Here is a 25,652-nt window from a genome sequence, read left to right as displayed (position 1 = left end):
ATGTTCCCAGTGGCTTTAGAAAGGGAAATGGGACTTGATATACCGCCTTTCTGAGGTTTTTGCAATACATTCAAAGTGGTTTACATATATTCAGGTACTTATTTTGTACCAGGGGCAATAATGTCAGGAAGTATTTTTTCACGGAGAGAGTAGTGGATGCTTGGAATGCCCTCCCGCGGGAGGTGGTGGAAATGAAAACGGTAACGGAATTCAAACATGCGTGGGATAAGCATAAAGGAATCCTGTGCCGAAGGAATGGATCCTCAGGAGCTTAGTCAAGATCGGGAGGCGGGGATAGTGCTGGGCAGACTTATACGGTCTGTGCCAGAGCCGGTGGTGGGCAGCGGGACTGGTGGTTGGGAGGCAGGGATAGTGCTGGACAGACTTGTACGGTCTGTGCCAGAGCCGGTGGTTGGGAGGCAGGGCTGGTGGTTGGGAGGTGAGGATAGTGCTGGGCAGACTTATACGGTCTGTGCCAGAGCCGGTGGTTGGGAGGAGGGGCTGGTGGTTGGGAGGTGGGGATAGTGCTGGGCAGACTTATACGGTCTGTGCCCTGAAGAGCACAGGTACAAATCAAAGTAGAGTATACACAAAAAGCAGCAAATATGAATTATCTTGTTGGGCAGACTGGATGGACCGTGCAGGTCTTTTTTCTGCCGTCATCTACTATGTATGTTACTTAAGACCCTAAATTTGACTTTGATAACCTCCCTCCCACATTTTCCTATGTCATTGGTACCCACATGTACCAAGACAGCCAGCTCCTCCCCAGCATTATCTAAGATCCTGTCTAGGTGACACATGATGTCCGCCATCTTCGCACCAGGCAGGCAAGTCACCAGGCGATCCTCACATCCATCAGCCATCCAGCTATCCATATGCCTAATGATTTAATCACCAGCTACAACAGCTGTCCTAACCCTTCCTTCCTGGGCAGAAGTTCTTGGAGACATATCCTTGGTGGGAGAGGATACTACAACCCCTGGTGGACAGGTTAATGGCATTACATGGGGTCCCTCAAATTTCCTGTGGTCCCCTGGGTTTGCTGGTGGGATCTCCAACCCCCGCCAATTGAAGTATTGTCCAGCGCCGGTCTCCAATGCCGTCACGTTGCCTACCGTGCTCTGTCTTCCTCTCACGTCCGGCATGCTCATTTTAGTGAAACAATTTCACTAAAAGGAGCGTGCAGGATGTGAGGGGAAGACAGAGTGGGGCAGGCAATGCAGTAGCGTCGGAGACCGACGCTAGACAAGGCTTCAGCTAGCAGGGGTTGGAGACCCCCACCAGCCAAGGTATCTGCTGCAGCAGAGGGTGGGGAGCGGCAGGGCGGTGTGGGGGGGGCACACCAAAATGTGCCCCCCACCTCGGGCTCTGGCCCCCTCTCACTGTAAGGTTTGGCTACGCCCCTGGGGCAGGTCCTGGCTACATCCTACTTCACCAGGATAGGAAAATAAAAAGTACACACAGCAGAAGACACAAAAGCAAGTAACTCAAACAAGGAATAAATAATTTCAATCTTCTCTTTCAAGACACTTTTTAAAGAAGCTGGTGGTTCTGTTAGTTGTAGTGGGCAAAAAACCTCATGGGTTTCCTTCCCTTTACAGGGTGCAGCCAGTGTTGGGAGTTTCAGAGTTATCAGATACATTCAAGTCACAAGAATTACAATGCATAGATGACGAGAACTTAATTAGTTCCCCATCTATTCTTGTGTGGGACATGCTGCATTGACTTTAGAAAACCACCTTAAGGAGGTGGGATATTCCAGGATGACTTCAGCAGGAGGGGTGGGATTAAGAACTCTGCGCAAGCTCTGCTGCTCCTGCTTTCAGTGTCTGCACTCTGCACAGGGCTCGAGCTGCAAGAACAGAAAAGATTCAGAAAAGGAAGCAGAACAATGGGTGTCCTGCAACTGGAAAACCCTGTGAGACCCAGTCCTCTTTCTGCAGAAGGGGAGAGGAGGGGCTTTATCTGAGACCCTCAGGAATCAGCTCAGCCTTCTCCTGTTGTACTCAATTTTCCAGGAGGCGAGAAATCTCCAGCTGGACCCATCCCTGCAGCTGCAGAATTCAGAGAGAGAACAGGAGGGAAATGTCTGCCCTGGTTTCCCATCAGGCAAGAAATTCTTCTCTCTCTTCTTATATGCTGTTTCCCTGAACAGTTCTGCTTGTGACTCTGGGCAAGTCACTTAACCCTCCATTGCCCCAGGTGCAAATAAGTACCTGCATATACTATGTAAACCGCTTTGAATGTAGTCGCAAAAAAACATGGGCAGTATATCAAGTCCCATTCCTTTCCTGCCTTCCCTTCCCTTGTTTGTCTGTTTTGGAGGGAACAGGAACCCAGTGGTTGGAGGTAGATTGCAGTACTCATAGCATGATTAATATTTCGCCAAAGTCGCTATGCCCATATCAGCCCGCCCTCTTCTGAAGTCACTTCACTGGCTCCCTATCCGTTTCCGTATACAGTTCAAGCTCCTCTTATTAACCTATAAGTGCGGTCACTCTGCTGCCCCTCACTACCTCTCCACCCTCATCTCTCCCTACACTCCTTCCCAGGAACTCCTTTCACTAGGCAGATCTCTCCTAATTGCAACCTTCTCCTCCATGTTCACTAGGCAGATCTCTCCTAATTGCACCCTTCTCCTCCATCGCTAACTCCAGACTCCGTTCCTTTTATCTCACCGCACCTTATGCCTGTAATAGACGTCAAGCTCCATCCCTGACCGCCTTGAAATCCGGGCTAAAGACCTACCTGTTTGATGCTACTTTTAATTCCTAACTTGTCACCTGCTCGTAACCTTTATCTTGTCTTCCTCTCTTCAATAGTCCCCTTTCCCTATGTGTCCTATCTGTCTGTCCTACCCTTATCCCTTATTTGTCCTGTCTGTCTGTCCTGATTTAGATTGTAAGCTCTTTTGAGCAGGGACTGTCTTTTCTTCATGTTCAATTGTGAAGTGTTGCGTACGACTGGTAGCGCTATAGAAATTTTAAATTGTTACATTTGTACCCCGCGCTTTCCCACTCATGGCAGGCTCAATGCGGCTTACATGGGGCAATGGAGGATTAAGTGGCTTGCCCAGAGTCACAAGGAGCTGCCTGTGCCTGAGGTGGGAATCGAACTCAGTTCCTCAGTTCCCCAGGACCAAAGTCCACCACCCTAACCACTAGGCCACTCCTAGTAGTAGTAGAGTCAACTTTACAAAATTATCAGGAATGCTAAACCTAGTGGAACTTACCTCTCCATTGGATGCAGTCAAGGTGTTTGTTCAATATTGGGGGTGCTGAAGCACCCACAGAGCTGGGTCCTATGGCAGTACTCTGTCCCTGGGGGTTATGGGACTAGGAGGAGGAAAGGAGAGCCTACCTCTTATTTTTCCTGTGCCTGGCCTCATTAATAGATGGTAGCTTCAGGATCGGATCAGAGCTATTGGTGCATTTAATACAGCCAGGAATGTGTGATGTTCCCAGCTGCATTAATGCATGTAAAAGTACTGTGGGGGTTCCTAACCTGCAAACACTGGTGGGGGACTTTCCCCACCAATGCCCCCACCCCTCCTTTCATTCCCAACTTTTGTGTGCCTTCAGCCAGATCTCTGTCCAGTTCCTCAATCAGACTCAGAGGTGTGCAGGATGGCCCACAACATCTCCTTTCGCCATGGCCCCTGTATTTCAGCCACTTTGATATTATTTTTTCACATAAAGAACTACTTGTCCCCTCTACTCTACCATCTCTGTACTTTCTAGAAAGGTTACAACCTGATAATAGCAACACACTCAGCCCCCAGCACTCTCCATTTTTCTGCCTTCAGACACCAACCCACTTGCATCTCTCCTTCCCAACTCTTCAGCTGCTGCCTGCCTCTTCTTCCTTCCAACTGCTAAATTGGTCAGCATGTGAAATTCCCAGTGTTTCTGTAAGGAAATCTGTCCAAACTTCTGGAGATTTAAGGGAACAGAGCTCTCTTCATACTATAATATACTGGAGATCTGATCTCACTGACAATGCTAATTTAACAAAGTCTATTAAACACACTGAAACTATAGCTGAGGTTGTCCTGTTTGTTGTTCAGACACTGGTCACGTTCAAGGATGTTGCTGCTTATTTCATGGAAGTGGAGTGGAACATTTTGGGAGAATGGCAGAAGGAGCTTTACAAGAAGGTCATCAAAGATGTTCATGAGATCCTCATGGCGCAAGGTAAATATGTGTTCTCTATCATATACCACACAGGATCATTATGGAATCAGTGGTCGAAAAATCACAGGTTTCAGGTATCATGGGCATCTGAAATTTAGAACCTGGCTTCTGATGCCATCTCATATCCAACAGAAGCTTGTGAAAGACCTTAAAATAGAGGCTTCATACAAGACCAGCTAGAGTCTGTCTGTCTCCTTCTTCTATATAGCAAAAATCTAGTACAGAAGACTAGAGGAAGGATTTACCTCTTAGATTTCATGCTGAGAACTAAAAAAAATTGCGTAAGGGCATGACATCTAGTCAACTATACTGTACAATGTGTAACCCCCTTTGCATGGCAGCAGATGCCATCGAGAAGACAACCATCTGCAATACCTCCATCCAGGAGTGGCATGAAGAGCAATGTCTGTACCAGCAAATCTCCAAGGTTTAAGCTTAATCAAGCAACAGGGTGTAGACCTCTCTTCTCTCCAAGCTTTGTCAAATACTCAAACTCGAAGATTATATATATATATAAAATCTCCCTCCCTCTCTCTCAAATACACACACACATACACATGTCCATGCGTATATATTACACACTCACACACTGCTACATCAGAAGAGGAAACAAGTGAAACCCTCCCAGGAATTCTACAAATACATTTGAATGTCATTTTGCTATTTCTTATTGACAGGTTATTCAATTGTTAATCCTGATGTCATATTCAAGATTAAAAAAGAAGATGAGAAATATTTTGTACAACATTGTGAATTGGAAGGAAAAGAAAACCTGAATGACCCCACCAAGAGTAAGCAGCTGCTTTAGATTTAAAGGGCTTTGCATTTTGAAATCACAGGAGATAGGTCATTGACATCAAACATATAGGGGTCTTTATACTAAGGTGCGAAAATGGATTTAACCTATGCTAATTGTTAGCGCACCTTAGTAAAAGGACCCCTTAGAGATTTAGGGTTCCTTTCACTGGAGATAAATAGTGTCCTTAGCGCACCCCTTATGCAGGTCTTTCCCGCACGCTAAGGCCATTTTTTCCCTGGGGTAAAATGGCCAAATTTTATTTATTTATTTTTTTTAATGACTGCCCATGTGCTAATTTTAGATACAAGCTACAAAATTAATGAGGAAGAGAATCAAAAAATACTCAGCCATATAAAAAAAAAAAAGATTCTCTATTATTATATATAAGCAGTGGAAATAGTAAAAATAAACAGGGAGGAAAAAGCCTCAAGAAGCTCCCAGCTGATAGCTGAAAGAGCAGGACTTCTTCATCATAGGTAGAAAACTTCCCTGATAGACTTAATTGCAAAAAGTTAAATAGACACAAACTTGTAAAAAATAACAGCTTTAAATATTTAGCTGTGAAGTCTTTTTCTTCCAACTAAGTCAAAAATAGACTTTGACCTACGATAGCCAGCGTTTCATCGAGCTGCATCAGAGTCGTCAGAAAATTTGACTCCGTTCAAAAACTGACGGAACTATAGAGACACACTCCTTAGTCTATTTAACTATTTCCACTTCTTATATATAATAATAGAGAATCTTTTTTCTTTTTATATGCATGTGCTAATTTTGCCATCAGCTCATGAGCTCCTACTACCACCCATTATGTAGGCAGTAAGGGCTCACATGCTAAGAATGAGCTAATCGATTAGCACTCAGCAATGTAGCTGCGCTAACTAATTAGTGCAGAACAAGCCCACTCTCCACCCTCAGAACCGCCCCAGCGCTAAAAAATAAATTATTTTTTAGCATATGTGGATAGAGTGTGCACACGTGGCAAAATTACCACTGAAGTATGCTGATACCCCCCTCTCACCCCCCAGAATCACTGTGGGCCTACCTGCCCAGTCCCTAGTGGTTGAGCAGGAAATAGCAGTGTCACAACTGCCACAACCTCTAGCAGCAGCCTCATGGTACATGGACAGGAACAAATGGGCATCACTCCTGCTCATTCCCTGTTAGACCACCATGGATTGGACAAGTAGGCCCAAAGGCGATTCTTGAGGACAGGGGATGGTCTGGATGTCCTGTACGGGTGGGAAGGAGGAAAGGGGGATCTTGGGAGGAGCTGCTTGTTCCAGGGGGAGGCTGGGAACGAGCAAGGGGAAATCCGGGGGGTGGGGTCTGGATGTTACTGGGGGGTGAGAGGGAGGGAGTGATGGGGGTTCTGGATGTTCTTCTGGAGGGATGGGTGGGAGAAGGGATCAGAAGGAGAGAAAAAGAAGTCATTAACATAATTATACAATATATATTAGTACAAAAAGAAACCTAATTAAACTGAAAGCCCCCATATATCGTACCCAGAAACAGCATATGGACCCCAACTTTACTAGCCAAAATAGCTTCCAATTGAGAGGGTTCAGTAAATGTAAATACTTAATCATTTAGAGATCCTTTTACTGAGGCATGCTAGCAGATTTAGCACACATTAACGATTAGTGTGTGCTAAATCTGTTAGCATGCTTTAGTAAAAGGACCCCTTAAACTGTAATCAAACATTTCCTAGGGTATTGTAAGAAAAAATTCGTATGTAAAACCATTGCCGTAGAGCTTAAGAGTAAGAATTTCCTCCATATCTCCTGAAACATCAGGAAATACTTGAACTGGTTGGTGGTTAAGCAATGCCCTCCTATTGTTAAAAAAATAATTGAAAAAAGTAACCCCCCCCCCCCGGTTACTAAGCCGTGCGGCAACGCCGAATCAGCCCATTCAAAGTGAATGGACTGTGTTGGCATTAGCGCAGGGCAGCCACTAGCATGGCTTTGTAAACAGAGGGGTAAATCTCTATCGGAGGCCTGTAAAAAAGTAGCCACCAAAATGGGCCTAATATTGACCCCTTCTACCAGGGACCTAAAAAAAGCAATCAGATTGCGTACATCAAGATGATCTAGAGCCCCTGCCTCACCAAAACCCCATACACTTTTAGGAATTTAGTACACTCTAGATAGTGAAGGAGTGACCACACCTTGAATATTGTGTTCAATTCTGGTCGCCGTATCTCAAAAAAGATATAGTGGAATTAGAAAAGGTGCAGAGAAGGGTGACGAAAATGATAAAGGGGATGGGACGACTTCCCTATAAGGAAAGGCTAAAGTGGCTAGGGCTCTTCAGCTTGGAGAAAAGGGGGCTGAGGGGAGATATGATAGAGGTCTATAAAATAATGAGCGGAGTGGAACCGGTAGATGTGAAGCATCTGTTAATGCTTTCCAAAAATACTAGGACTAGGGGGCATGCGATTAAGGTACAATGTAGTAAATTAAAGTGAATCGGACAAAAGTTTTCTTCACTCAACATGTAATTAAACTCTGGAATTCGTTGCCAGAGAATGTGGTAAAGGCGGTTAGCTTAGCGGAGTTTAAGAAAGGTTTGGACGGCTTCCTAAAGAAAAAGTCCATAGACCATTATTAAATGGACTTGGGGAAAATCCACTATTTCTGGGATAAGCAGTATAGAATGTTTTGTACTTTTTTGGGATCTTGCCAGGTATTTGTGACCTGAATTGGCCACTGTTGGAAGCAGGATGCTGGGCTTGATGGACCTTTGATCTTTCCCAGTAAGGCAATACTTATGTACTTATGTAACCCTCAAGTCTCTCCTTTTCAGCAGAGTGGCACAGGCCATGTCCTGAAACACTGTTATTTTGCAATTGTCCCAGACCATATCTCCCAATGCTTCCTTTACACTGAAGTAGTGAAAACATGCAGTGATGTCCCTTGGACCCCAGACTTCTATACGTTCTGTCCAATTTAACAGTGTTTACACTCGACCCCGATCCAGCTCCAGTACTATCAGTCAGTAAAAATTCACAGATGTCTAATATAACCTGGGCACTGTTTACTTATCATTTTTGGAACCCCTTTAAAATGCAAATTTCAGTGCCTGGGCCTGTTTTCCAGATCTTCCAGGGTTGCCTGCATCTCCAGCTACTGGTTACTTTCCTGATGCAAATCGGAAAGCAGTGCACTCATGGCCTGGTCCATCCCGTCAAGCCTCTCCTCAGCTTGCTCAATGCTGTTTTTGATCTTTCTCACTTCCAATCTGATCTCCTCTACTGCGGACTGGATGTCTTTCCAAACCGAAGAGATATCAGCTTTCAGCTCCCAGAACCAGCTCATGACATCCCGCTTGGCTACATTGCCATCGCTCAGCTCCACGTGGTCATCGTTCTCCAATTCCAAAGCAGCCAGCACCATTGGAGCCGACTCTGTGGGTGCTGTGGGTGCTTGAGCACCCCCAATATTCAGAAAATTCCTCGTACGTGTCCAGGGAGAGGTTATTTCCATTGGGCTTAGCACCCCCAATAATTTTGAAAAGTTGGCTCCTATGGCCAGCACCATTACTCATTGCAGCCTCCTTCTGGGATCCCCCTGAGGGACCATCACGCTGATTTGCAGCATATTTAAATTTTTCAACTCTTTCAAGTTGACATGGAGTCACCGGCTTCAGCACAAATTTTTGGCAGTGAGAGAGCACCAATAAGGGCAGGATTATCCCACTTTTAATCCATAATTCGGTGGAACAATGTCCCTAAACGTCCATTACCCAGCGGTGACATGAACACTGATGTCCAACAATGATGTCAGCTTAGTAGGTCTTCATCGGATGTTTTACGCCAGAATAGGTCACAGTGACCCAAACAAGTTTGTCTGATAGCTTAGAGGGTGGTTTCACTTCCATTTTCTACCCTTGTATCATATTTTTAAATATTTTTATTGTTTGTATTTTTATGTTGTTTTGTACCACACTTTGAGTGACTTTACATTAAGGTATGAAATCAAGTGGAATAAAGGAAATGAAATGCATGCTTCTCTGTTCCTACTCTTGTCCTCTCCTGACTTCCATGTGAAACATTAGTCCTGGGAACGGAGGAGCATGTGCTGATTAAATCTTTACATGATAATAGCACTGGGATTGGGCCTTGAACTGACTGTGGACAACCAGGGTTCTTTCTGCAGCTTTTAGACCTCATCAAGCCATCCAGGAGAGAGATTCCTGGCTTCTCTCCTCCGTCAGACAGATCTCTGACTTTCTTCTTTCTAATGACCCCCAGGGACTCCAAAATAAAGCAAAACTCACTGTGATAATGGGGGCCATGCTAGGAGCCCTTGGAGCTGCTGCTGGCTCATGGGTATCGAATTGGAGGTCATGTTTATAGGGGGTAAATTGACAATACCTGCCTGATAGTTCGGTGTGTTTCAGACTCAGCAGTTTCCCAGCATTTGTACCCCAAATAAGAGACTCCTTTTCTAAATGCTGGAAACGTTCCCCTACACCTCTTATAAAAAATTCTTTAGGGTCAGTATTTAAAACCATTTAACTGGGTCGGAGAAGCTGCTACCTGATTAAATGGCACTGAGCCGGCCTAACTTCACCTGGTTAGCTACCTGGGTGGTGTCCTGAATATTGCTGATAGTGTTACCCGAGTAAATTTGGGGAGCACAAAAAGCCCAACTACTCAGTGCTGCTACCTGGGTAGATGCCAGCATAAAATATCAGGGCTTAATTCAGCCCATGGCTTCTGCATTTAAAAAAAACGTTGACCACCACGGGTTGAATATTGACCCCTTCATCTTTAGTGCCCTTTAATGTCTCTGCAATAGAATTATGACATTGACGCTTTCCTATCTCACTCTTTTTTTAACTGATTTTATTTTATTGTTTTTATTATATTTGTAAACTATTTTAATCGTAAAACACTGAGACACTTTGCAAATGCAGCGGTATATCAAGAATAAATGAACTTACTGGGGGCTAAAGGCGTCTCCAACTCTGTCTCATTAAATCATAATGATTTACTAGGTTTCCAGTTGGTGGCGTCAGGCAGCATCTGATTTTTCATTTACAGCAACTAGATGAAGAACAGTCTGTGTTGAACAAATCTGAGGACATGACTTTCCATTATGTTCAGTATCCACAACAGAGCTGTTTGTAGCTCTTGAGGTGATCATGCTCTGTGGTAACTTTTTAAAACATATTATACTGTCATTTTCCTATAACAGGCTCCCACAACATCAAGCCTGACATTTTAATCCAATTTGAACAAGAGGGATTCAGGAATGAGCCTCTGGGACCTGAGGAAAGAAGAAATCTGACCACCACAGGAACACGGCAGGAACTGCATGAAGCAGGTGATGTAGTTTGGACTAAAATTAATAATGATTAATAATAATTAACAATAACATTTCTTAAAAGAAAAACTCTTCCGCTGGATAAGGCACATTGAGAATGAGGTGTTATAATCATGGCCCCTGCTTCTAACCTTTGCTGTGTGAATAATGTGTTTGTTCTATTTCACTTTTTTCTACCTTTCCCCTTTCATTATCAGGTCTGCTTTTTACATTTTATTTATTTATTTATGCTTTTCATTCTTTTTCTTTTTCTTTTTCTCTTAGTCTTCCCAACCATTTCCTCTTGTTTCTTTCCCTTCTCTTTGTCTTCATTCAACACCTACTGTCTCTCATTCTTTATCAGTTTATTACATCTCCATAGGGGACACTCAGTGAAGTTACATGGAAATACTTTTAAAACAAATAAGAGGAAATATTTTTTCACTCAATGAATAGTTAAGCTCTGGAACTCATTGCTAGAGGATACGGTAATGTCAGTTAGCGTATCTGGGTTTAAAAAAGGTTTGGACAAGTTCCTGGAGGAAAAGTCCATTGAGACAGACATGGGAAACCACTGCTTGCCCCGGGACTGGTAGCATGGAATGTTGCTACTAATTGGGTTTCTGCCAGGTACTTGTGACTTGGATTGGCCACCGTTGGAAACAGGATATTGGGCTAGATGGACCATTGGTCTCACCCAGTATGGCTATTCTTATATGCTTATGTTGGGATGACCTTTCTCAGTTATGCTACAAGATGCTAAACTTTCCTACACCCAGAAGCCTCTGTGTTTTGTTTTTTTTCTGTGTGAACAGTGCAGTGCCACTAGATGGAGAAAAATCAATCAAACATCCCAAAATCCATCAAAATATATTTAAGAAATTAGAGGAAGATTCAGAATAATATGGTTCATACGAGACCTACAACATAAGCAGCATCCTCATGTCCAAATTAATGTGACTAGCCCCTTAAGGGAATAAACTCCAGTATCCATATCAGGAGAGAGAAGCTGAGTAACCCACCCACTGGAAATAGCAAGGGGAAGGGAAGACAGGAAGATCCACATTGGTGGCCCCAGACTGAAGAGAGGTGGATTCCATAACAAAGAGCATAGTTGCAGCAATTTCCATTATCATAGTATTGTAGGAACATGTTTGTGTTGAATGTCACAGATCAGTTTCAGGGCCACAAAGGATCCTTTACTCCTTTCACCAGGGTACTTGACAAGAGTTCATAATATTCCCGTCATCTCATCTCAGTATTAATGAAGCATTGCTTTTCTTAAGTTCAAAGGTCTCCTGTAAACCTGAAGTTATTTTTTAAATTCTTCTTACAGGCTGTCAAGGTTATCCTGCTGACCCCACATCAGAGATCCTGAAAATGGAAGAGGATCCTGTCTGTGACCAGCTAGAGGGAAGAGAGGAGGATACTGATAACAGGAGCAGTAAGTCAAGAATTCCTTTATAATAAAATCCTTGCTATGTGCTGTGGAATGTTGCTAAATTTTCACATAGATGGAAAATTTTACTATTTTATCACTCCTCTGACCTGATGTGCAACTTTCTTTTTTTTATTTTTATTTTTTATTTATGCATTTTTCAGTCCATACACAGCCAAAACCAAAACATACATTTCCATCATTTGGTTGACATAGCTTTTTACAACTGCATTAAACCACAACGTTTACAACCAAGAATTTCAACTGCAAACAAACTGAGTCACCCCATCCTCCCTCCCCCCCCCTTCCCCTTCATCCCTCCCCCTCAGCCCTTCCCCTTCTACCTATCTGGATGTCTGGTGAGTCTGTGTTCACATTGGCGGATGACCAAGTATTATATAAGTCCCATATCTTATGGTGCTGGGCTAATTGTCCTTTGCGTATTGCAGTAAGTTTGGACATCAACTGGATAGATTTCAATTTTTCCAGTACGGCTAATGTTTCCGGTAGCCGCAGTTTTTTCCACGACGACGCCAGGACCATCTTGCCTGCTACGAACACCTGCGTGGCGAACTGGTGGATATATTTTTTAACTCCTGGCGGTCTAAAATGTAAAAGACAATTGTCCATTTGATACATGTCTCCCATCTCACCACATTCCCGCCAGCACAGGGCTGAGCCCGATTTAAACATTTTAACCAAGCGGCTGGGTGTGTAGTACCAGCAATATAAAATCTTGTGCCCGTTTTCTACCATGGCGCTAGACACTGATACCCGTAACAAAGATCTAAAGGCCCGTACCCACTGCGCGGGTTCATAAGTGACCCCTAGTGCTGCTTCCCATTGTTTTGTATAATGTTCAACTGGGAGGGAGTGTGATAGAAGAGCTTTATATAATCTTGAAATACTTCCCTTACCAATTAGTTTCCTTATTTTCTCTTACTCTTACCTATCTACATGTTCCATCTTTTCTTACACCCTACGCTATCTATTAAAATGTTCTATTATGTATTGTGTTGACATTGTAAGTAGTATACTATCAGTCTCATTTTCAAAAGAGAAAAATGTTTAAAAAGTGACATAAGTCTGCAAATCAGTATTTTCGAAACCTATCTTTAGACGTTTTTCTATGAAGTCCATCAGAAGTCCATCCAAATCTCAAGAGGGCATTTCAGTGGCGTGTTCAGGGCGGGACGTGGCGTTCCTAAGACTTAAACGTTTTTCAGCCATAATGGAACAAAACAAAAATGTCCAGGACTAAAACGTAGACATTTTGAGCGAGACCCATTTTTATTACGAATAAGGCACAAAAAGGTGCCCTAAATGACGACATGACCACTGTAGACAATCAGGAATGACCTCCCCTTATTTCCCCAGTGGTCCCTAACCCCCTCCCACCCCACAAAAATGTGATGAAAAACATTACTTGCGGGGAAAACTAAGATGGCTGCCGCACCGGGTGGTTGGTGAAAACGCTCTGTGAGAACTGAGCTGAATTGTTCATTTTTCTTCGTCGAAATGCCCCATTCCAAACGTAAGGGAGTTTTGAGGATAGTGCCTCCACCTACCTCAACTCCTTCTTCGGCTCAAACATCGCTGGAGCGTTTTTTCCCTGGTGCTCCCAGGATTTGGGGAGAGGATCCCATTGTGGGGAGGTCCGGAGAAGCGGAAGCCCTACTGGGAGAGGAAGTCTCCCTATCGCCACCATCGCTTTCACTGATCCCTTCCAGCCCGATGTCGAGAGTGGCCCTGTTGGGAAACCCCAACGACCCGGAAGGCGTGCCGAAAGGAGTTTCCAGTGAGGACCCAGGTGTGCAGGCAACGACTCGGGGAGCCGGGGGGAGTATTCCCCCTACGGCACAGACTGCGGAGGTGACACTGCAAACATTGAAGGTGACGTTAGACCAGATCACCACTACACTTCAGAAGACTTCAGGTGATGTACTTGTCTTAAACGCTAAGTTTGAGGACCTAAAAAAGACAGTAGACTCTGTTAAAAATGACATAACAACACAAGTGAAATCGATACAGAAGGAAGTTGATACTTTGAATTCCTTTAAGATTGCATCTATGAAAGATTCCACGAACATGAGACAAAAAATAGAGCAAATTGAAAATTTTAACCAGTGCCTTAATCTCCGGCTCTTAAATTTTCCACTAATAGCGGGGGTATCTCTGACTGATTCCTTTAAGAAATACCTGATAGAAATTCTGCATTTTCCCTCGGAGGGTGTACCCCCGCTAAACAAAATATATTATATCCCTAAAATTAGAGAAGGAGTGCAAGGCCCTGAAGGAGACAACTTTAATTTACAAAATATTTCTGATATATTGGAACAATCTTCAGATATTATAACTAACAGAGTCACAATGATTGTATCTATGGTATTTGAGCAGGACTATAATGCTATCTTAAGATTTTATTTTAGAAATATGAATGCTCAATTCTATGGTTCCAAAGTATGGATTTACCCCGACATCACCAAGGCTACACAACAAAAAAGGAAACTATTCCTGGCATTAAAACAAAAGACTATAGATATAGGGGCTTCCTTTTTTCTTGCTTACCCGTGTAAGTGTGTGGTGAGGTTAGGTCAAACTAAATACATTTTCTTTTCACCGGAACAGCTAAAATCGTTTGTAGAATTGAAACAAGTGAAATGAAATTGTACCTGGAAATAAAGGTAGCCGGTATTCATAATTTGAAATATTTGCTTGTATTTAACTTCTCTAACTCTTTTTCCCCCTTTTCATGAATAGGGGTCTAAGAAAGGTTATATATTATATCTGTTTGTATATTTTCTTTAATTATTGTATTTTCTTTATAATATCCAGCAAAAGTTACTCTGTGGAAAATTATTGGTATAATAAGTTTTGATTTCTACCTGAATTTCTGAACAAGGTTTATCCTTGAATGTTTCTAATTTAAAAGTATAAATAAAGATTAAAAAAAAAAAAAAAAAAACATTACTTGCCAGCCTCTGTGCCACCCTCAGATGTTATACTCAGGTCCATCAGAATAGCATGCGGGTCTCTGGAGTAGTCTAGTTGAAGGGTGCAGTTCACTGCAGACATGTGGACCAAGCCTCATACCTCTCCCTACCTATTACAATTGTGGCAGAGACTGCGAGCCCTCCAAAACTCACCAGAAACCCGTATATGTGCCCCCTTCACCCATAAGGGCTATGGTAGTGGTGTACAGTTGGAGGTAGTGGGTTTTGGGGGGGGGTTTGGGGGGCTCAGCACACAAGGGAGCAATGGTGAGATGTGCACCTGGGAGCATTTTATGAAGTTCACTGCAGTGCCCCCTAGGGTGCCCTATTGCTGTCCTGGGATGTCAGGGTGACCAGTCTACTAAAAATGCTGGCTCCTCCTACATCCCAATGGCTTGCTTTTGTACGTTTTGCACTTGGACATTTTTTTCCAAAATGAACCAAAAAAAAAAAAAGGAAGTCCAAATCACAAAACGTCCAAAATACAAAATGTCTATAGTATTTTCGAAAAAAAAAAAAAAAGATAGATGTTTTTCTTTTTCGAAAATGACCTTCTTTCCTGTTCAGAATTTGGATGTTTTGTGTAAAACGTCCAAATTCAGATTTAGACGCCATATTGAAAATTCCCCTCCACGTCATATTTTGTATTGTTATTTGAATATTTTTATGGCTGTAATTGTCTATTGCTTATGTTTGATTTATTCTTACTGTATACCGCCTTGAGTGAATTACTTCAAAAAGGCGGTAAATAAATCCTAATAAATAGTGATTTTCAGTTACACATTTTTATTCCTTAGTAATTAGAATTCAGTTTTCTTAAGCCACCAGGTATGAAGTTTAGGGCCCATGTCCTGAATGAATCCCAGGTCTCCAGCCAGGTGTTCAGTCTTTGGTTAGTGGATGTCATCAAAGTGAAGGAAATCATTGCAGAGACTGGAGGTGAGGATGAGATGTCCAGGACCAGGATAGTAGCAACAGCATCCACCAGTTAGAAAGTATCTTGTCAGCATATTGCCAAATTTTGTCTACTTCACCCTCTATCGACATCAAGGACACCCTGTGCTGTCAACCTCAGCTCTCCCCTGCATTAACTTCTGTTCAACCATCCTCCCCCCAACCCCTTATGCTTCAACTTATTCCTCCAACACACAAATGGTCCCTAAGTTTTTCCAGTTTGTCTATAGAATGATATTGCAATTCTGTCAACTTGTTTATAACATAAATCTTTCCAAAACACTGCAACCACATACAGATAGAAGGCACCTCCGCCTGATTCCAGACCTAAGCAGTCATACACCTTGCAATCAAGCACCCCAAAGCCAAGAATTCATTTTCATAGTCGCCCTACCCATCCATCGGACCATTCAGGAAGCATAATCTTGGAGAGAGAGGGTTATATTTCTTCCAATTATCTCTTTGAATAGCTTACCAACTTCTGACCAGAATTCTTTAATTCTTGGGCACTTCCACCACAAGAGAAAGTAGTCTCTCAACTGCCTGTACCTTATAAACATCCTCCATTACCCTTCTGGAACTATTTCAGCATAAGTATAGGTGTGACATATGCTGTATATGGAACTTTATAATTGTTCTCCAAAAAGCTTGCTGAAAGTTTTAGCAAGATAGATCTCTAGCCAGTTCACTTCTTCTAACCCCATTTTTAGAAACTGATTCCCATGTTCTAAAATTGGCTGGATTAATATAATCTGAAGCAATTTATGCCTCATACAGCTGGAAAACAGCCTTATGCCCCAGGTTTCTTCAAGACCTCCTCAAATGGAGTCATCTTAGCTCAGAGATCTCTACCTGTAACTATTACATTATACTACAAATGTTGTACAAATAGGTATCAGTGGCACAGTATATTGATGGTTCAAATTCTATTTGTCAGACAGACAACAATCAGTTCTGTTCAACAACACATCGTTACTTTGGGCACTGAGCTGTGGGGTGGCACAGGGATTCATACTGTCTCTCATTTTATTTAATATCTACCTCAAGCTTCTGGCTGAGCTGCTTCAGTAGATGGACACAAAATTCTACATCTATGCTGATGATGTGCAACTACTCATGCCCATTGAACCAGATCTACCCACAGCTCTGAATAAACTGACTGCCTGCCTAACCCCAACTCAGGAATGGGCAAACAACAATAATCTCTGCCTGAACCCAAGAAAAACAGAAATTTACCTGAACAAATGCTTGACTTCAATATATTTTTTGAGAAGTATGAACTCCCTCTAAAATCACAGGTCAGGAATCTTGGGATACTGCTAGACTCATCACTCACTCTGATCCCACAAATTCAAGCAACCTTTTTTTTTATTTTTTGATTTTTAGAAGTCTTTATTGAGCAAAAAGAATATGACAGAACATATATAACTCGGCTCACTACAGCATATTCCAAGTGAGCCCCACGCAGCATTAATTAATGTACATGGAGTATCATATGATGTCTTCGGCCCCACCATACCCAGGTGCAGGTACTGCATTCCAGAAAGGACAGGGAGGGCAGATTTTTGTTCTTGCATGTGTTATTGGAGCAGGAGGAATGCACACTGGCTAGTGTATATGCCCCAAATGAGAGGCAGGATAATTTTTTCCTGCACCTGCGGACGGAACTACAGGCCTTTGCTAAGGGTAAACTAATAGTGGCTGGTGATTTCAATGCCACTATGCAGCCAGGACTGGATAGGTCAGCTCCTCCTGCTCCGACCGATTGTAGAATCTCTCGTGCTTTGAACTGTTTGGTTGATGAGATGGGGTTATATGATGTGTGGAGAATTGGAAACACTAGAGGGCGGGAATATACCTTTTACTCAACAGTGCACCTCTCTTACTCCAGATTTGACTTCATTTTTTTGGATAAGATGTTGTCGGTTGGGACGGGGGGGGGGGGGGGGGGGGCAATATAGGTCATATCACCATCTCAGACCATGCTCCAGCCTGGGTCTCTATTCCATCCTTACGTGAGGAAAAGCATGATAAGAGATGGACGATCAATAACTCTTTGCTACAAGACCCGGAGTTGGTGGCAAGATTTCTCCCAGTTTTAAAAGAGTATTTTGATCTTAATATGGACTCCGGGCCAACACTGGGGACAGTCTGGGATGCATTTAAGGCAGTAGCAAGAGGGTATTTCCTTAAGCAGGCCGGTCAGAGGTCTCGAGCCCATAAGGAGCGTCTGTCCCAGTGTATGGACAAATTGGGAGCTCTGGAGCTTAAATATAGAGAGACCGGATCGGTGTCCGACTACCGGAGATTGCAAGCTAAGAGGCTGGAAATAGCTGCTTTACATGAAGATAGTTTGAAATTTGTGCATGCAAGGGTTAACCAGGTGTATTATGCCTGCACTAATAAACCAGGAAGATTATTGGCCACTAAATTGCGAAAGATGAGATCTGACAGGCATATATTAAGGATGAGGGGTGCTGGGGGTGAGGTGCTGCACAAATCTACACAGATCAGAGATTGTTTTGCACAATATTACGAGAATTTATATCGGGAGGATGCCACTGTACAGACGGAAAAAATAGATGAGGTTGGAGTTGGATTAACCGGTGAGAGTAGATGAGGTGATGAAGGTTATCAAGGCCATGCCAACAGGGAAAGTGCCGGGATTAGACGGTTTTACAAACGAATTTTATAAGATCTATGCAACACAACTGGCGCCCTATTTGACTCTGATTGTTAATTCGGTACGAGAGGGAGCTTCTCTACCATTGACAATGATGGAGGCGTGGGTGGCAGTAATACCAAAGCCTGGCAAAGATAGAACTGAATGTGCATCGTACCGGCCAATATCGATACTTAACGCGGATGTCAAAATTCTGGCCAAGGTTCTGGCCAACCGACTGGGGAGGGTCCTGCCTAATCTAATCCATCCCGATCAGGTAGGGCTTGTAGCTAATAGGCAAGCTATGGACAACATCCGGAGAACAGTGGACCTTTTATACGCAGCCCAGACAAAGGCCATTCCTGTGGTGCTATTAGGACTTGACGCTGAAAAAGCCTTCGATCGGGTCCACTGGGGGTTCCTTGACAAGGTCCTAGCTAGGGTTGGGATAGGACTTCAATACAGGACCTGGATTGGGGCATTGTATGCGGCGCCACGTGCGTGTGTGTGGGTGAACGGCGGGCATTCGGCGGCTTTTCAGCTGGGTCGTGGTACGCGGCAGGGTTGCCCGCTGTCTCCCCTGCTCTTCGCCCTGGCAATGGAGCCCCTGGCGGAGGCGATTAGAGAGCACCCGGACATTGCTGGTGTGAAGGTGGGAGGACAGGAATACAAAGTAGCGTTATTCGCAGATGATGTCCTCCTGTCACTGACAAATCCACTAATTTCATTACCCAATCTAATGAAAGTGATAGGGGAGTACGCCGGAATTTCAGGCTACAAATTTAATGCTAGTAAATCTACGGGAATGGCAGTCGGGGTTGCCCCGAGTATATTGGACACTTTGAAAGCATCCTTTACTTTTAAATGGGAGGGGAGTGCCTTGAGCTATTTGGGTGTGAGGATTTCTAGTAACTTATCTGCGCTGTTTGAGACTAACTACCAGGCCCTTAAGAGGGAGATACAGAGGGACCTGGACAGATGGTTGAATATGGGTTTATCCTGGTTTGGGCGCATCGCAGCAATTAAAATGAACATTTTGCCCCGACTTTTATACTTTTTCCAGGTATTGCCATTGAGGCTGTCCAGGTCCTTCTTGTCCGGGCTTCAAGATTCCTTGATCCAGTTCGTCTGGAACCATAAAAAACCGCGACTGCCCCGAGCTTTGCTTTACAAGAGCAAAAGGGAGGGAGGTTTGGGAGTTCCCAACCTGACATGGTATTACTGGGCGGCACAAGCCAGAGGGGCTATTGATTGGTTTAGAAGGGAAGACCATAAAATGTGGCTACCCAGCAAATATAGGGGAAGGATTGATAGATTTCTGCCCACAGTTCAGGCCAACTTCTATTATTGGGACTCTATGTTTCCGGACCGACAACCGATAGTTTCAGGCTTAGCTCCAATTGTGGACAACCCCTTATTTGAGCCAGGTATAGAGAGTAGTATTTTCTGTAAATGGGCAGCCTCAGGCCTGGATTTGCTGGGGCAGCTGCATGTGGGTGAGAGACTGGTGCCATTTGGGACTTTGATGGAAGATTATGGACTTGGGTCGGGTGACCATTTTGCCTACTTGCAGCTCCATCACTTTCTCAGAGGGCCTGTTTACGGTACATGCTTGAGGCGCGACACGCACCCGATGGAGGAGGTGTGTGTGGACACTAAGCGTATGCGTGGTCTGATATCCTTTCTGTATGACTACCAAATGAGGTGCTCAAAACCATCTGTATTACATAGACAGAGATGGGAGCAAGAGTTACAATTTACGCTTCCGGAGGCTAGCTGGTTGACAATTGAGAAGAGGATTAGGAAAGCTTCATTGGCGGTGGCATTACAAGAAAACGCGGTTAAGGTATTTTATAGATGGTACTTGACACCCATTAGATTACATCGCATGAACGCCCAAATATCACGGAGCTGTTGGCGAAATTGTGGTGAGGTAGGCACTGCAGGGCACATTTGGTGGACATGTCCTAAAGCGCAGGCTTACTGGAGGGGAGTTCAGGCACGCCTTTAAAGATGGATTGGTAGGACTGTGCGGTGGCATCCCTCGATTTTCCTGTTGGGGGTACGACCAGAAGGTCTTGCACTCGATCAGTGGCTCTTTGTGCGTGCCTCACTGACTGTTGCACGGGTGAATTTAGCTCAGAGCTGGAAATCTCCGTTAGTCCCTCCAGTGGTAAGATGGATAACCAAGGTCAGATATATTTGTGAAATGGAAAGATTGACCGCTGTAAAGAGAAGAACACTGCCTAAGTGGCAGAGAATTTGGGAAGCCTTTTTGGCAAAGTGTATAGAATAATTGCAGTGCTGGATGAGAAAAACTGGGAAGACGGGAGGGAGGGGGGAGGGAGGGTTAGAGATTGATAGGGGGGGCTAGGGTGAATGGGTGGGGGGGGGGATAGGTTAATATGTAAAACCAAAAATGTTTGAAGTATACTGAGCTCTTAATATGACATTGTTACTCTGTTCGCTGGTTTGTCTGTTACATTGACTAAAATGACCTGGACTGGTAGTGAGATTGTATAATCTACTTGGATTATGCAGAGATGGTTATTGGTTGTGTTTGATTAACAATGCTCAATAAAGACTTCTATAAATCAAAAAAAAATTGTCTCTATCACCTATGGCAGCTAAGAAATCTCTCTCCATATATTCAAAAGACAATTCTGAGTACAGTGGTCCATGCTATGATAACATCACAACTAGGCTACTGTAATGCCCTGTACACTGGTCAAATCAAAAAGAGTTCGCATCAGCTCCAACTAATTCAAAATGCTGCAGTACGACTGATAGAAGGCGGCAAACGGCATAACCACATCACACCCTTCCTGCAAAAACTACACTGGTTACCAGGGGCGTAGCTATGGTTGGGCCTGGGTGGGCCCAGGCCCATCCAATGTCGGCTCAGGCCCGCCCACCCAAGCGCGGTTGAAAAGCGCACAGCCTTGTCTACTTGTCATCATTGCTAGCCATAGAGTACCGCGGCTCCCGCTGCCTCAGCTGATTTCCTCCAGCCCACCTACCTTTCGGGCTTCAGGCATAGGCATGCACGGCCCGCAGTCGCAGACTGCACTGAATTGAAATACAGGTCACAGCTCTAGCAGTGACGCCGTGCGTGACTGGCCCACCCACCCAAGACCTGCCAAGTCTCCCGCGAAACACGCGGCGCCAGCTCCCATTTCCGGCCACTGCTGCTTCTCCTGTTGAGCAGCAGCGGCCGCTACAAAAACAAAAAGAACTAATTAAAGAACCAAAAATGTTTTTAAAAAGCAAGCGCGGCACTGCAGGCAGTCATCAAGCATTGGCTGTCGGCTGTGCAGCCGCTCCTCTCACCTCACGTCACTGCCCCTGGAGGACAACCCCGGAGGAGCGCAGTGACGTGAGGTGAGAGGAGCGGCTGCAGAACCAACAGCCAATGCCTGATGGCTGCCTGCAGTGCCGTGCTTGCTTTTTAAAAACATTTTTGGTTCTTTAATTAGCTTTTTGTTTTTGTAGCGGCCGCTGCTGCTCAACAGGAGAAGCAGCAGTGGCCGGAAATGGGAGCTGGCGCCGCGTGTTTCGCGGGAGAGTTGGCAGGTCTGTGTGGGCGGGCCTGGATGGAAAGAAGGGGATAGAGAGAGAGATTAATGGATGGAAGAATCGGGAGAGGGGGGTGTATAATTATGGTACAGCCAGAGACCCCCCCACTGGAATGGTGGTGGGCCCAGTCACAGAGCTCAGGCCAGTACAGACCTTGGCTGAGTCAGAAATCTGATGGCTGACACAACTGGGAGTTTACTGGAAAAGTATGGCCTAGTTGGTAGCCCACATTGAGGCCTAAATAAGCTAAATTAGGAAAAGTTAATAGATATGGAAACAAAATGGAGGATTTCAACACAAAATGGAAGCCCGTATCTGTTACAAAGTGGAATTTTCTCTAATGTAAGTTAGAAAAACAAGTTGAGAAATAAGTGAGTCATAGCAGGTGCAAAGAAAATAGAGAACTAGCTGTTCCAGAGAGGAGGGAGACTTCCTGTGAGCAGGATTGTGGTCAGCTGGTCAGCTGGTGTGAGAAAGGAAAGGCGTAGCAAGATAGAAGCTACTCATTAGCATGAGCCAATCAGTGACAACCATGACATTAGCATAGATCCAATCAGGTATATCTACTGTCATATTATCCATATCCTGAAGGCACTTATAAAAATCAGGGTATTTCCTGGTTTGAGTTAGAGAGACAAGGGTTGGCACTCTCTCTCCAAGGGAAACCAATGTGTCCAACAAAATTGACAAATTTCCTAGTTGCTTTCCCTTGTAAAACCTCCAATTGGTAAAAGAAATTATAAAACATTAGCAAATAATTAACACCTGTTTGTAGCTTATTATATTCCTATAATTAATTGATTGTACATGCCTGTTGTCAATCACTGATTTGACTTATACCTTAGCAAATAAACTCCTCATTCCAAATGATGATTTGTGGGCTTCACTTAATGATCAAAGGCTGTAAGTATAAATGCATTGTATAACTTGTCATAAGGCTGGTATCTTTTCCTTAGACCTAACGTCTCCCTTAGAGGCAATAACTCCTTGATTACCCCAGTACTAGTGTTATTTAGAGATGGAGTCAGATTAAGGTCACTCTAGCCTTCTTGGGGGGGGGCTCGGGACCCCCCAATTCTCAACATTGGTGACCCTCCGTTCGATTTGAACACGCCACCAGAATTTTTGTCAAAGTGGGGTTACTTATAGTTCTTGACTAAAATTCTGTTGTTTTATCTTCCAATTGATTGCTGTCCCTCATAAAGATCCAGAATTTCCTCCCCGGTGTTTCATACCCCTTATTACAGCATTCTGCTTTCTCTCTCTAAGCTTTCACTCCTTCCTGTGGTTAAGCCACTGTCAATTTCCCTTCCGTTATACTTTCCTATCGCAGTCAGTGAATTCTGTCCGTCCTTTCGTATACTCAGTTCTTTTCTCCCTGTTCTCCTGTCCCTCTTCCTCTTATGTTCATTCTCGTTATGTTCTTCTCCATCCCTGGCCGTTTTGATTGTGGTCCTACTCTGGTCTGTGATACTCAAGGTAGTTCTCTATAATCTTCTATCTCTCCCTTCCAATCATTCTGGTTTGTGTGGTATCTGTCTTATGCTTCAACACTGACAGGCTTGCCCCCACCTCTGTTCCTGCTCCCTCAGATGCTCACTCTCGCCTATTCTGTTTCTGGCCACTGTTGATTTCTCCCCATCCCTGTTAGAAACTGTCCTGATGTGTTGTTGTGCACGATTTATTGTTTAAATCTTCTTTCTAGTTGTGCGTTGGCTTCACATTTAAAACTGCGTAGTAAGTCTTGCTTCCTTATCTTTCTGTTACTGCCAGACTTTATGGGCACTCTTTCTCCGCCCCCCCTTCCTTCCTGTCATACAGCTTTCATAGCATAATTTTTGGCTGAATTTATAAACTGCTGTTTTATTTTTGCTTTCTAAAACTGTTTCTGAGACTTTCAGAATTAAGATGCTTTATTTGGCAATCTAATCTGTTGCCCGGTTTCGTTAAAACTCAGAGACAGGGTTTTTTTTTTGTTTGTTTTATGCTGCAAGAGACAGTTTGGTAGATCTTATCGTGTTCCACAATGTGGTTATGAAGTTTCAAAGGTTTGATTAATACAGGAGTTCACGATACTAAATCTTATCTCTATTTCTCCTGCGTAGTCCCTTTCCTTTTTTTACTGCGACATTTTTTTCACTTCCCCTTTTCTCGCTTGGGCGTAAACTTTTTTCCTGTTGTACTCCTGTACAGACTGTTTCTAAGATGCTCATTATTGCTTGGCAACAGTTTCCGGTGCTTATTTCCTGTTTCACTGAATCTATTGCCAGTCTGTCAGCCTGATTTCAATTTCTCCCTTACATTCTATTTTTCAAGTGGGTAGAGCCCCTGCTATTGCTGCACGTATTTTATGGTTTCTGCATTTATCCCTTAGCTGGTGATTGTTTTAGCAGTTTTTTCAGCAGGTGCCTAGCCGTCCTTCTCTTACTTACTCTCCTCCAGCACTGCCCCTCCCTTTCTTGATGGTTGCTCTGTCTCAGTCTCTAGTGGTTTTGCACTTTTTTTCCCCCTTGCTATCCTTTATATTAGCTTAAATAAGACTTGCTCACCATGCTGTTACAGGGCTTTCAAAATTTATTTTGTGTATATTTCATGGACTGCTTATTGATTGATATGTTAAATCCATTTCTCTGAGCTATCTGCCAGCGTTAAGTTTAGCTCAGCCTTATACAACTGCTTACTTATTGGTTCGCTACGGTTGTCTGTCAATATTTTTAATCCCACCCACTTCCCTTTTTAGGCATGATACTTTTCTTTCAGACTTTCGTGCTTGAATTGCAGTGCTCATTTTTGTATTTTGATTTGTGGCTGAAACTACACAACTTTTTACTTGTTTATTTCTAATTAAATTGTCTTCTTCACTCCTGACATAACTGAACGAATGAATTTGTACTGTTTGCTTTTGCATTATAGGCTTCTTCACTGTCAGCTGTTCCGTTCTAATGCTTTTGAGTTTCCTTCTCCTGGTTTGTTGAGTGGAAAATATATTGTCTAGTGAATGATGAACGTGGAATTTTTCACATTTTTTGTCCTGACTAAGGTGTTCCAACTAAAGGCTCTTTTTATGACTGTGCCTTCCCCGAAGAGCTTACATTTGTTTTGTTTTGCTTTGGAATATTTCGTTTTTTCTCTATTTTTCTACCACTTCTATAGTAATTTTCAGGGGCTTTTCCCCGGGACATACTATACTTTTATTGTTTTCTTATATACTAGTGTCACGCTATAATCATTGGGTTCGATACCGATGCCTGGGGCTTACATCCATCAAAGGTTACCCTTAAATGGATGACGGTATCTCAATTAGTAGAAGCAGACTTCCATTCCATTTTCGGAGTGGCCTGCGGTTTCGGCATTATTGCCCACCTATGAGTTACTTGTACAGATGACCGCGGGGTTAATAAAGAGACGTCTAACGACTTTCGTTGCGATTGTGTACAGGTTGACTCGGGCATTCAATATTTTTGAATGGTTAGTGGTAACAGAGAAAATTCCTAGTCTTTCAATGTTTTAGTTGGGTTTGTGGTAACAGAGAAAATTCCTCACCTTAAATTTCTCAGTGTTTTGTTGTAAACGAGAAACATTCCAAACCACTGTAGGTCCATCGGAGGGGTTAGTTGTAAAAGAGAAGATTCCTAATCTGCGGAAATCCAGTGGACCGCTGCTCTTCGACTCAGAAGACCTTGTTCGCGGGTCCTATGGGTTCTTTTTGGGAGTGGTTGCAATGT

The 25,652-nt window shown here is 43.6% G+C and overlaps 1 protein-coding gene across 1 annotated transcript in view; it reads left to right on the top strand.

The window, feature by feature from the left end:
• Positions 1-1,848: 1,848 nt before the first annotated feature.
• The window catches only part of LOC115463667 (zinc finger protein 79-like), a 98,150-nt gene continuing 74,346 nt past the window's right edge, over positions 1,849-25,652 (top strand). The window contains exons 1-5 of the mRNA XM_030194375.1: positions 1,849-2,112; positions 4,070-4,196; positions 4,874-4,987; positions 10,197-10,325; positions 11,641-11,748. Of these exons, the coding sequence (XP_030050235.1) occupies positions 2,089-2,112; positions 4,070-4,196; positions 4,874-4,987; positions 10,197-10,325; positions 11,641-11,748 (502 nt within the window). The 5' untranslated portion in view covers positions 1,849-2,088. The remainder of the gene's footprint in view (positions 2,113-4,069; positions 4,197-4,873; positions 4,988-10,196; positions 10,326-11,640; positions 11,749-25,652) is intronic.

The sequence above is a fragment of the Microcaecilia unicolor genome, chromosome 2 (genome assembly GCF_901765095.1).
Source record: "Microcaecilia unicolor chromosome 2, aMicUni1.1, whole genome shotgun sequence".
In the NCBI taxonomy this organism is placed as follows: Eukaryota; Metazoa; Chordata; class Amphibia; order Gymnophiona; family Siphonopidae; genus Microcaecilia; species Microcaecilia unicolor.
This window is presented reverse-complemented; position numbering and strand designations above follow the sequence as displayed.